Source organism: Aureobasidium pullulans (genome assembly GCF_000721785.1).
Source record: "Aureobasidium pullulans EXF-150 unplaced genomic scaffold scaffold_16, whole genome shotgun sequence".
In the NCBI taxonomy this organism is placed as follows: Eukaryota; Fungi; Ascomycota; class Dothideomycetes; order Dothideales; family Saccotheciaceae; genus Aureobasidium; species Aureobasidium pullulans.
The window spans coordinates 83,425-95,337 of record NW_021941036.1 but is presented as its reverse complement, the minus strand read 5'-3'; the positions used below and the strand labels follow the sequence as shown (position 1 = coordinate 95,337).

Here is an 11,913-nt window from a genome sequence, read left to right as displayed (position 1 = left end):
AACAACAATGGAGGCGGCTACAACAACAACGGTGGAGGCTATGGAGGCGGTGGCTACAATAATGGAGGTGGCCATAATGGAGGCGGCGGCGGTGGTTATCGTGGCCGTGGCGGAAGAGGGGGCGGTGGTCGTGGCAGAGGAGGCTACGACAGATACTAGGCGTCTATTTTGGTAATCGACCCAAAAGAAGGTCTACAGAAAGTTTTGAAAATATGTGGGAGTCATAAGAACTAACCCATTTTACCGCACAATCATATCTTTTGCCCAACCATCCTTGTCAATGTGATTTTACTCTTGAGCACAGCACATCGTGAATCAATGCCGTTGCTTCAAACAATCATAAATTTGATGACCCTGACTTTGAGCTTCCCCACACTTTCTCAGAGTCTCTCCCATTCAGCTCGGCCTCGACTTCGTCACCTTGAAACCATCAACCACAAAAAGTCAACTCCATCACTACGTGTCTCTTGTTTCCAGCGACCATCCCCAGCCACAATCGCACAGCACTCCATCCGCCCCAAACACATCACACAAACAACCATGGCCGACCGCAAAGGCGCATACGGCGGCGCCCCAGCCAGCGACACATCCTTCCGCAAAACTTGGGACCGCGAAGAATACGCACAAAAAGCCCTCGACCGCGAATCCCGCATCAAAGAAGAAGGAAAAGCCAAATACGAAGCGGCCATTTCAGGAAAAAAATACCACCGTCGCGCGTCCACACCACCCGACGCTCGAGACACGGAAGCACGACGAACACGACTAGATGTTTCCGCACAGATTGGCAAGACAATGTTGGTGCCCGCGGGCTCTGCGGTGGGGAAACGAGGCAAGGGGGCGGGGTTTTGGTGTGATGCGTGTGATTTGACGTTTAAGGATAATTTGCAATTTGTGGAGCATTTGAACAGTAAGCAGCATTTGTATGCTACTGGGCAGAGTGGAGAAGTCAAGAGAGCTACGTTGGAAGATGTGGTTGAGAGGTTGGAATGGTTGAAGAGGAAGAGGGAAGAGGAGAAGGCGAAGGAGACTGTGGATTTGGGGACGAGGTTGGAGGTTGCGAGGGAGGAGGAGGAAAAGGAGAGGGCGGAGAAGAGGAGGAGGAGGAATGAGAAGAGAAGGAAGAACAAAGGTGGAGAGGAAGAGGTCAAGGTTGAGGTGGAGAATGATGGGGTTATCTGTTGAAAGACCTGGACACCTCTTCTCGTTGAGTAGGCTACTTCTAACAGAAGTCATGCAGAGGCCTGCAAGATGAAAGCACCCTTACCAAACAGGCTGGTCTTCTGCCTCTCGAAACCTGAGACACTCCTACAGTTGGGAACAAAATCGATCACCATCGCCTTAGCATCTACCAAGGCTGTCAACAACATATTCAGGTTACTCGGCACCCAGATTTGACTCGCAATCGAGCCACATTCGACTGCTGCGAACACATTGACCAGAGCATTCCGCCATTCCCGATTTCAGCTCGATTAAGAGCTAGATCACAGCCACGAGTGAATGGATTCTGGGACGTCATTTCGAAATCACGTTCAACTAACAGGCAGCGTGTGACCGTCAAGGTCTGCTGCTGTAATGTTCTGCGAATGAAAGCTCAAGCGAGAGCATCTGACGACGATGGTCATTACATGAGAAACGGATTTCGATTAGTGAGAGCATTTCTTCAGTAAACACCACACATCTTCACAAACTATCAATGCTCTTCACAAGCTGTGTTCCAGAATAGATAGTAATGATGGTTGTGCAATTAATCCACGATTTATGACGACGCGACTTCTCGTGTGATGGTCGTGAAAGTTGCCAAGGCCGCAGCGATTTGTGCTTGACGTGTTGTGGTGTGGAGTAAACAAAACAGTTTAGCTATTGTAATTCTTGTGATTGCCCCTTCGAGTCCTTCCTTTCAACCAAACGACGACGACGACACCATACGCCCAGCGACTCAGGACGACGATACTTCAGTGATAATTCGATCGTTCACTTACCCCCTTCGATGATTGTTGATTGAATATTGTAAACCTATTCAGCCAAAAAGCCGGCGCAATGGACGACTCAATGGCAGAGTCCGACTATAACATGGACGCCAGCAGTGACTTTGAACCACCAGTCAAAGCACCAGCAGTTCGTATTGTTCCTTCGTTCCTTCCACTTTCACACCCTAACTTTACTTCAACAATAGAAGAAGGCTGCTCCTGCAAAGAAGGCAGCTGCACCCAAGGCCAAAGCAGCAGCTCCCAAGAAACAAACCACTCTCAAACCTACCAAGACGACGAAGGCCGCCACAAAGAAGCCGCCGACACCGATAAGTGACGAAGAGAACTCCGACGACGACGCACATCCGGCCAATCACGACGACGACAGTCTCCTTGCCGAGACCCCTCCCAAGAAGGCCGCAGTCAAGAAAGCACCAGCGAAGAAGGCAACCAAGCCGCTACAAGAAGTCGACAACGAGAGTTTCACAGCAGAAGGCGCAACCATGGATATCGACGGCGCAAGCGACGAAAAGATGGTCCAGCCCAAGCCGAAGAAGGGCAGCGCCACATCGCAATACCAGAAGCTCACTCAGCTCGAGCACATCATCAAGCGTCCTGACACATACATTGGCTCCGTCGAACGCCTCGAGAAACAGATGTGGGTCTACAACTCGGAGAACGAGGCCATCGAGAGCCGCGAAATCAGCTACGTACCTGGTCTTTACAAGATTTTCGACGAAATCCTGGTCAACGCAGCCGACAACAAGCAACGCGACAAGAACATGAACGAGATCAAGGTCTGGATCGATCGCGAGAAGGGAGAAATCTCAGTGCGAAATAACGGTCGCGGTATCCCAGTCGAGATGCACGAGAAGGAGGGCATTTACATCCCGGAGATGATTTTTGGTCACCTCCTCACATCCTCCAACTACGACGACGATGAGCAGAAGGTCACTGGTGGAAGAAACGGTTATGGTGCAAAGCTCTGTAACGTCTTCAGCACCAAATTCGTTCTGGAGACAGTCGACTCGAAGCAGGGCAAGAAGTACACACAGACATGGCATGACAACATGACCAAGAAGGACAAGGCAAAGATTACCTCGGTGAAGAGTGACGACTACACAAGAATCACTTTCTACCCGGACTTCTCAAAGTTCAACATGGACAAGATGGACGACGACTTCGAGGCTCTGGCCAAGCGTCGCGTTTACGACATGGCTGGTACTTGCCCTGGAGTCAAGGTCTGGCTGAACGACACTCGCATCAAGATTACGAAATTCAAGCAATACATGGAAATGTACACCAAGGCCATCAAGACTGAAAGCTTGATCAATGAGGGCGTTGAAAACCAGGTCATCCTGACTGACAACCCCAACGAGCGCTGGGAGATTGGTTTCGCTGTTTCTGATGGCTCTTTCCAGCAAGTTTCTTTCGTCAACTCGATCGCCACTACCTCAGGAGGAACACACGTCAACTATGTGGCTGATCAAATCATCAACAAACTACTGGAAATTGTCAAGAAGAAGAACAAGGGTGGTGTCACACTCAAGCCTGCCCAGATTCGTAACCACATCTTCCTCTTCGTCAACTGCCTGATTGTCAACCCAGCCTTCAACTCTCAGACAAAGGAACAACTCACAACCAAGGCCTCTCAATTCGGTAGCAAGTGCACGCTAGGCGACAAGTTCCTCAAGGATATCGCAAAGACTGAAGCCGTGAACAACATCATGCACTTCGCCCAACAGAAGGCCGATCAAGTCCTGAAGAAGTCAGATGGTAACCGCCGCACTCGCATGAGCAATACCAAGCTCACAGACGCCAACAAGGCCGGTACCAAGGATGGCCACAGGTGTACTCTCATCTTGACAGAAGGTGACTCGGCTGCTATGCTTGCACTTGCTGGACGAGCTGTTGTTAACCAGGATCTATTCGGTGTCTTCCCTCTGCGTGGTAAGATGTTGAACGTTCGCGACGCATCAGTCGATCAGATTTCGAAGAACGCAGAAATTCAGAACATCAAGCAGTTTATGGGACTGCAACACAAGAAGGAGTACACAGATACCAAGGGTCTTCGCTACGGCCATCTGATGATCATGACCGATCAGGATCACGATGGAAGTCATATCAAGGGTCTTTTGATCAACTTCTTGCAAGTCCAGTTTCCCAGTTTGCTTAAGCTTCCTGGGTTCCTGCTGGAATTCATCACACCTATCGTCAAGGTCTGGAAGGGCGACCCCAAGTTCCCAAAGGCGAAGCGCGACTTCTTCACGATGCCTGAGTACGAGGCCTGGAGACAAGAGCCTGGCCATGATAAGGGCTGGGATCACAAGTACTACAAGGGTTTGGGAACTTCGGATACCAGAGATGCCGAGATCTACTTTAGCGATCTAGACAAGCATCTCAAGGAGTTCCACACCATGCAGGATCACGAGAAGCAGTTAATCGACCTCGCCTTCAGCAAGAAAAAGGCCGATGACCGCAAGATGTGGCTCCAGAACTTCGTGCCAGGAACATACCTCGACATGTCTGGCAAGGAGAAGATCAGCTACGATGACTTCATCAACAAAGAGCTCATCCTCTTCAGTATGGCTGACAACTTCCGTTCAATCCCTTCTCTGGTCGATGGATTCAAGCCTGGTCAACGCAAGATTCTGTACACCGCTCTGAGGAGAAATTTGAAGAAGGACGTCAAGGTCGTTGAACTTGCCGGTTCAGTCTCAGGTCTGACCGCATACTCTTACGGTGAAGCATCTCTGCAGCAAACGATTATTGGTCTTGCTCAGACGTTTGTCGGATCCAACAACATCAACGTTCTAGAGCCCAGTGGCAACTTCGGTAGTCGTCTCCAAGGTGGTAGCGACGCAGCCAGCGCTCGTTACATTTACACCCGTCTGTCTCCTTTCGCCCGCCGCATCTTCAACGCGCATGATGAACCCCTCTTGACATACAACACTGATGATGGCAAGACCATCGAGCCTGAGACCTATGTGCCTGTTGTCCCCATGGTTCTCATCAACGGTGCTGATGGTATTGGCACTGGTTGGTCGACTTCTATCCCCAACTACAACCCTGAAGATGTCATTGAGAATATTAGACTCAGAATGGCAGGAAGCTCAAAGTCTGACATGAAGCCCATGCAGCCTTGGTTCCGTGGCTGGAAGGGAGAAGTCGAGGACATTGGCAATGGACGTTTCAGATTCACTGGTACTGTCACCCAGACAGACAAGGATAACGAGATTGAGGTTACCGAATTGCCTGTTCGCTTCTGGACTCAAGACTTCAAGGCTCACCTCGAAGAGATTATCAAGGCTGAGAAGACTCCCTCTTTCATCAAGGACTACAGCGAGTACAACACACCCGAGAAGGTTCACTTCATCATCACCTTGGACGACAAGGGCATGAAGGTCTCGCTCGACAAGGGCCTCATTGAGCAATTCAAGTTGAGCAGGACCATGGCAACCACCAACCTGGTGGCATTCGATGGCCAAGGCCGTATTCACAAGTATGAGACTCCTCTGGACATCATGGAAGAGTTCTACCACATTCGTCTCGCTTTTTACGAGAAGAGAAAGCAGTACCTTCTCAACGAGATGCAGAAAGAGCTGGACAAGCTGAGCAATCAGTCGCGCTTCATCCAGATGATCATCGACGGCAAGCTCACTGTCTCCAAGAAGAAGAAGGCTGTCCTTGTCGCCGAGCTTCACAAGCTCAACTTCAAGCCCATCCCCAAGTTGGCAGATGCCAAGAAGCAAGGCGAATTCGAAGAGGTCGTCGAGGAAGACGATGATGCTGAAGATCCTGCACCTGGCGCCAACGACTTTGACTACCTTCTCGGTATGGCCATCTGGTCGCTTACCCAGGAGCGTGTTGAGAAGCTTCTCAGACAGATTGGCGACAAGGAAGCAGAGGTCGATGCTCTCATCAAGCTCTCGCCCAAGGATCTCTGGACCAGAGATTTGGATGAGCTTCTCGAGGAGTGGCACACCCAGCTGGAAGTTGAGGAGACCCGTGCTAAGAAGTCAAAGAGCAAGGGCCGTCGCACATCTGCAAAGCTCGGGTTCGGTGGAGCCAAGAGCAAGAAGCGCAAGTCGGAAGATAGCGACGACAGCGATGATGATTTCATCGTTTCTAAGAAACCGAAAACCGCCGCAAAGCCCGCCGCCCCCAGGGCTGCTCCAGCTCTCAAGTCAAAAGTGTCGAAGGGAGCGACTGGACTGCTAGACAATTTCCTCACCAAGTCCAGCAAGCCTGGTATCTTCCCCGTTGTGGACGGAGTCGAGCAACAGCCTATTGAAGCACCTCCTGCAGTCAAGGCAGGTCTTATCGAACCTTCCAACATCACAAAGCCGATTGCAAAGAGAAAGACCGTCTTGTCAGACTCCGAATCTGACGACGATATTGAGACGATCCTTACAAAGGCAGTCGCAAAGGCACCTGTCGTTAGAAAGAAGACAGCCCTTGATACTGAGGATGAGGAAGAAGACGAAGACGTGAAGCCACCTGCCAAGGCTGCGGCGAAACCTGCTCAGAAGCCCGCACCCAAGAAAAAGCCAGTCATTGAGTCCGACTCTGGAGAAGATGTCGACATGTTTGATGCCGCGAAGATGAAGCCCGCCGCTCAGCCTGCCGCTGCTTCTCGTGCCGGACGTGCTGCCGCGAAGAAGCCAATCAAGTATGCCGCCGACTCAGACGAAGAGATGTCCGACGACGACCTCGGTGACATCAGCAAAATGGTCAAGGAAATCCCCAGCGCAGCTCCAGGTCGCTCTCTCCTCAGCTCTGCCCATCGCACAGGCGCAAGCCACGGTATCAAGAGCTCTCACGGCAGAAAGGAAAGTGTCGAACCTGTAGACGACACAGACTGGGCAGAACTCGCCAAAGGCACACCAGCCAAACCCATCGCCCAGGCCAATAACTTCTCAGACGATGACGATGTGAACATGGACGACGACAGTATCTTGTTGTCGACTCGCAAGCCTGCTCCTCTAAAGACAATCTCCAAGAGCACTAATGCAACCAAACCTACGGCATCTACAGCAGCAAAGGCCAAGAAGCCCGCAGTCGCACCAGTAAAGACTCTCTCACCTGCAGCCAAAGCCTACGCAGCCAAGCAAGCCAAAACCGCTGCCGCGAAACCAGTAGCCAAAGCACCTCTTCGCAAGAAGACTGCTTTGGACACTGACGACGAAGATGACGATGCCGATAACCTCGCCAACAGCATTCTTAGCGATGATGAAGGAGACGAGTCGATCGTTGCTAAACCTGCTGCTGCTAGACCTTCGCGCAGAGCCGCTGCCGCTAAGCCTAAGGCTAGTTACAAGCTTGACGATGAGGATAGTGAGGAGGACGAGGAGTTTGCAGAGGAGAGCGAGGAGGAAGAGGAGACTTTTGCTGATGATAGCGAGTAAGGGCGGTGCGTGATCGTGTATCCCACGGTTCGAAGGCGTTCAGGGGTCTATGTGGCCATGGGTGTGAAAGGAAGGCTTGGTCCTTTCTAATGCGGTCGAACAGACGGCAATTTCGTATTTCTTCATTTTGGCATCACGCGGGCTCTTCATGGTTCAGGGGAAGCATGTCGCTTTCCTAGCCTTCTCAATCGAGAGTATTTGTTACTGTAACATCCTGTGCCATCCTTCGTTGTTGTGAATCACGGTAGTTGGAAGTCGAGCGCAGCAAGGTTGACAGAACAATCTCTCACCAGCAGAGCATGTAAGAAGGAAAGTCAAAAACTTTACTCATGTCTGAGCCGGATCAAATTAGGGGTCGTCGATCTGTGTTCCGGGTCGTCAAGGTCAAAAAGGCTCCACAAAATAGATTTGGAGAAATTGAAGCGCTGCTGACTATCCAGTTCTCTTCTCGGATGTTCTTGAACCTCATAACGAAAGAGTGAGATTTGCACTAGAGAGCTTTTTTTCTCGAGTATCCTTGGTACTGTTCTCTGCTGATCTACAAATGAAAAGGACGAAGAAGAATTCGAATGTTTGGTAAAAGTGTTTAGGTAGAGCAGCAGCAGCAGCAGCAGTACAGCGATATCACCTTTCCATCTGCCAGCCACCCGATCTTTGAGAATAGCATTCTGCAATTTTTTGACCAATATATATAAACATCGAAAAACCCAACCACTTAAAAGCTTTTTTTGCAAATCGCCGAGTCCAAATTTTTCTTGATTAATAGTACTTGCTTGCTTGCTCCCAATGAAACCGAAACTTGTTGTTGTGTGGAAAAATGATCTTTTGCATTTTTGGGATAGATATAAGTAGAGGAAGTGTGGATGGAAGTGCTAATAGGGGAAAACAAGGGTTACTATTGTATTTATGGTGAAATGTGCAGTTGACTGGATATATACTATCCTGGATTTTGACAGTTGAGAAGGAATCAGACGTGTTATTCGAGCTGGGAGTGACGGAAAAATTGTCCGAGGATCTCGCTTTCCTTGCTTTGTGAAGACTGATTCGTGGAAACGAGGCTTACGTTTTGATGGACAGTTTGCTCCGGGAGGTTTGCGAGAGATAGTGTTCATGGGCACTGCTCTCTTTCACGCCTAGGGACTGTTGTTGAAAGAGTTCATGCCATTTTGACGAATAAACCAGAAAAGGGGATGTGAAACAGTGGACGATATAAATGCCAATGCACCAGAGCGAGGATGACGGTCAGAATGAGTGCGCGGCTCCAAGGCGCCTGCGTTTCTAACAATTAGGGACATTGTGAGATTTGCAGTGCACAAAGAAGAAGGCAATATAATGTCAATTCGTTCCATTTCAAAACTCGCTATGCTAAATGCTCGTAGTGATCAATAACCAAAGGAAAAAACCTAAACCCGTAGCCAGTGATGCAAAAGAGGAATCTATCCTGATTTCAACCCTCCTCCGCACCAACATCTTCCTTCTCCTTCTCGCTCGACTTGGACCACGACATCCATGTTCAAAGCGGTAAAGTACTGCACCACGCGATCTCTGACGTCTTCTGGGTCTGCTGCTCGTGCGGCAAAGACGTGAATGACGCCCAAAATCTTCTTTCTCTTTTCTTCGTGCTCGTGTTCGTGATGGTGGTCATGGTCGTGATGATCGTGTGCAGCGTGGTCATGGCTGTGGCCGTGATCGTGATCATGTCCGTCGCCAGCTTCATCCTCGACCCAGAACCTAGGTACTGCATATCCAGTAACGCCTCTAAGGCCACTGAGCTCTTGCAGTGCATTCTTGAGTCCGTACTCCAGCTCATCAGGTATGACTAAAAGTAGTTTACCGCCAGAATCGCGGACCAAAGGGACAGCAGCGAGGAAGATGAGGATGGCAATGACGATGGTTGCGAGTGGGTCCCAGAGATACCATGGTTTCCAGAGTGTGAGGATTGTGCTGAGGATGACTGCCAGAGAGCCTCCTGCATCGGCGGCGACATGAAGGTAGATACCGTGCATGTTCTCGTTACCATGGCCATGAGAATGATCATGTCCGTGATCATGTCCGTGATGGGCGTGACCAAAAGCAAACAGACCAACCATGTTGACCAGGAAGCCGAGAGTACTAACGACCAGCAGTTCCTCGACGTGGCGCAGCTCAGTTCCTTCCATGATCCCTTCGACAGCTTCCCAGATAAATTCAACACTGACCAGCATGAGGAAGATACCATTGCCGAAGCCTGCCAGGACGTTCAACTTGCCCCATCCAAAAGGCATTTCTGGGCTGGTGGGCCATTTACTGGCGACAGCAGCGCCTAGACCAATGACAAGTGCCAAGCAATCGAAGAACATGTGAACAGTGTCGCTCAAGAGACCAAGCGAGCCACTGACCCATCCATAAAAGGCCTGTACAAGCATGAAACCAAAGTTGAGGCAGGTAAAGTAAGCAATTCGGCGAGAGTCGCGTTCGCAAAGAATGCTGTGAAAGAGAGAGCCCGGACGGCAACGTGCCAGGAGGAAAGATGTGAAGACTGACGTCTCGGCGTGAGTATGATGTTGATGGCCATGATGATGATTGCAGTGCGTATGTGCAGCAGCATGGGCGTGTGCGTGCCCAGTGTCGTGAGCATGAGCGTGACTGTGTTCATGAGAGTGGGCGTGAGAGGTTGAAGTGTCGTAAAGAACTCCGACGTAGGACAAAGCGGCAATTGCGCCGTTGCAGAAAGTACCGGGCCAAGTATTGGGGGAGAAAAGGAAGGATAAAGCGGCGGTCAGAAGACAGCCAAGCGCCAACCCAGCCTTCTTGTGAGTGCGGAGATGAGCTGGTCGAGCGAAGAGGACCAAGGCAGCAGTAATGGCCATGGAAAAGGTAGAGAAGGTGATCGAGAGGGGCGTAATCGAAGGCGCAAGAGAGAAAATGATGGAAGCTCCTATGGTGAGAATGGAGAGAATGACACCAGCATACAAGGTGGCCGAAGTGTCCGTATGAGTAGCAATGAGTGGAGACGTAGATGAGCCATTTGCTGGCAGAGGAGGGTTTAATACGAAGATGGACAAAGCAAGAGCCAGATAACCAGTTACGAGATGGTAGGTATCAGCGTAGACGGTCAAACCAAAGGCATCACCCAAGACACAAAGTCCAATTGCAGCCAGCGTAAGAGGACGAGCGGTCAGAGAGCCAAGTAATGAGTGCGAATGCTTGTCGGAGCAGGACAGGTTTGAGGCGAGTGCTACCAACAGGATCAAGCCGACTCGCATGCCACCAATCTGGATGGCAGCATAGTACGGCAGTCCGACTTTCAAAGTGCTCGTCACCATGTTGACGATGGAGCTTGTCGTCAAGGAGGCAGGATTTGCCAGACCAGCATTTGAGCTCTTTCGTTTGTCCAAGCCTCTTTCTGATGCTCGTATGCTCGCCAATATCGCAATCAGTAGCAGCGTACCAGAGGTCAAAGTGCATGCTTGCAACAAACTTGATGCATGGTGTGCGTTGGTGTAATCTTCAATCTTCTTTCCTTCTGGAACAGACTCTTGCAGGCGTGCGTATGCAGAAAGTGGAGGGAAATTTGTGTTCGGTGTTGAATAGGCGGCAGATGCGAGGAGGTATGGCAGAGGTATGAGAAGGCCAGTCAAGGCTTCAGGGAAGGAGAACCACGAGCTGTACAAGAGTCAGCAAAGATGATGGGATAACAGGGGAACACGACGAACCTCTTGGCAGCCGCTTCTGAAACTAGAGAAGATGCAGCAGACGGCGGCGCATGTACGTGGCCGTGGTCGTGGTCGTGTCCATGATCGTGGCTATGACCATGGCTGTGGGATTGGTTGTGCGAATGGCCATGGGAATGACTGTGCGAATGGTCGTGACCGTGGTCATGCGATTGCGCATGAGAGTGGCCATGAGAGTGACCATGTGTGCTGTGCGCGCTTTGGGTGCTCTGGCTGTGCGTGTGGGTGCGCGCAGGGCTGTGACTACCATTGGGGTGTTCGAGAATGTGCTCAGGGAAAGCGGCCGAGACTGGTGAGAGAGCATATCCAGACCCCTGACGGAGATGGCCCTTGAACGAAGGCTTCGCAGGCGTCCGTATCGGCGACTTTGGACCAGCAAAGGAATATGTGCGTGTGTGACCGCCATGACCGAGGCCATTAGGGTTGAATTGGTCCGTCTCTTCAAAGTCGAGTCCGCTGTCGAATGCCTCTGCCGCTGTGTTTTGCTTGTCGCTGTCGTCGTCAAAGGGGCTGTCATTCAATGCCCATGATGGCGCATAGCTCATGGATAAAGGTCGACTTGTCGTCATCCTGGACACCGGGTGCGTTGCTCAACGTGGGACAAGATATCGTGGCTGATCACAAGAGATCAATTAGAAGCAGACAACAAGACTTTACTTGGTCGTATCCATCGCCGTATGAATAAAGCTTCTTTGTGTGTCTTTGTTCACTTCAAGTCGCGACTTGAGAAAAAAATAGGTACAATACAAAGAGGAAGTCAAGAACTAGCAACAGCAGCTTCCTTGTCGCTTATCGATTCCCATGTCATGGACGTTGTTCACATTG

At 50.6% G+C, this 11,913-nt stretch overlaps 3 protein-coding genes across 3 annotated transcripts; 2 read left to right on the top strand and 1 right to left on the bottom strand.

The window, feature by feature from the left end:
- Positions 1–540: 540 nt before the first annotated feature.
- M438DRAFT_278784 (uncharacterized protein) lies at positions 541–1,182 on the top strand (the record flags this gene model as incomplete). The annotated part of the gene is made up of 1 exon (XM_029901028.1): positions 541–1,182. The coding sequence occupies one exon, from the start codon at positions 541–543 to the stop codon at positions 1,180–1,182; it is 642 nt and encodes a 213-aa protein (XP_029758080.1).
- An 855-nt stretch (positions 1,183–2,037) lies between these two features.
- On the top strand, positions 2,038–7,375 carry M438DRAFT_357419 (type II DNA topoisomerase; the record flags this gene model as incomplete). The annotated part of the gene is made up of 2 exons (XM_029907170.1): positions 2,038–2,115; positions 2,174–7,375. The coding sequence occupies 2 exons, from the start codon at positions 2,038–2,040 to the stop codon at positions 7,373–7,375; spliced, it is 5,280 nt and encodes a 1,759-aa protein (XP_029758079.1).
- A 1,203-nt stretch (positions 7,376–8,578) lies between these two features.
- Positions 8,579–11,898, bottom strand: M438DRAFT_398854 (uncharacterized protein). Its single transcript, XM_029909384.1, has 2 exons — positions 11,071–11,898; positions 8,579–11,020 (listed from the first exon to the last, which is right to left on the bottom strand). Exons 1-2 carry the CDS (start codon positions 11,655–11,657, stop codon positions 8,812–8,814), a joined length of 2,796 nt encoding a protein of 931 aa, XP_029758078.1. The 5' UTR covers positions 11,658–11,898; the 3' UTR covers positions 8,579–8,811.
- Positions 11,899–11,913: the final 15 nt, after the last annotated feature.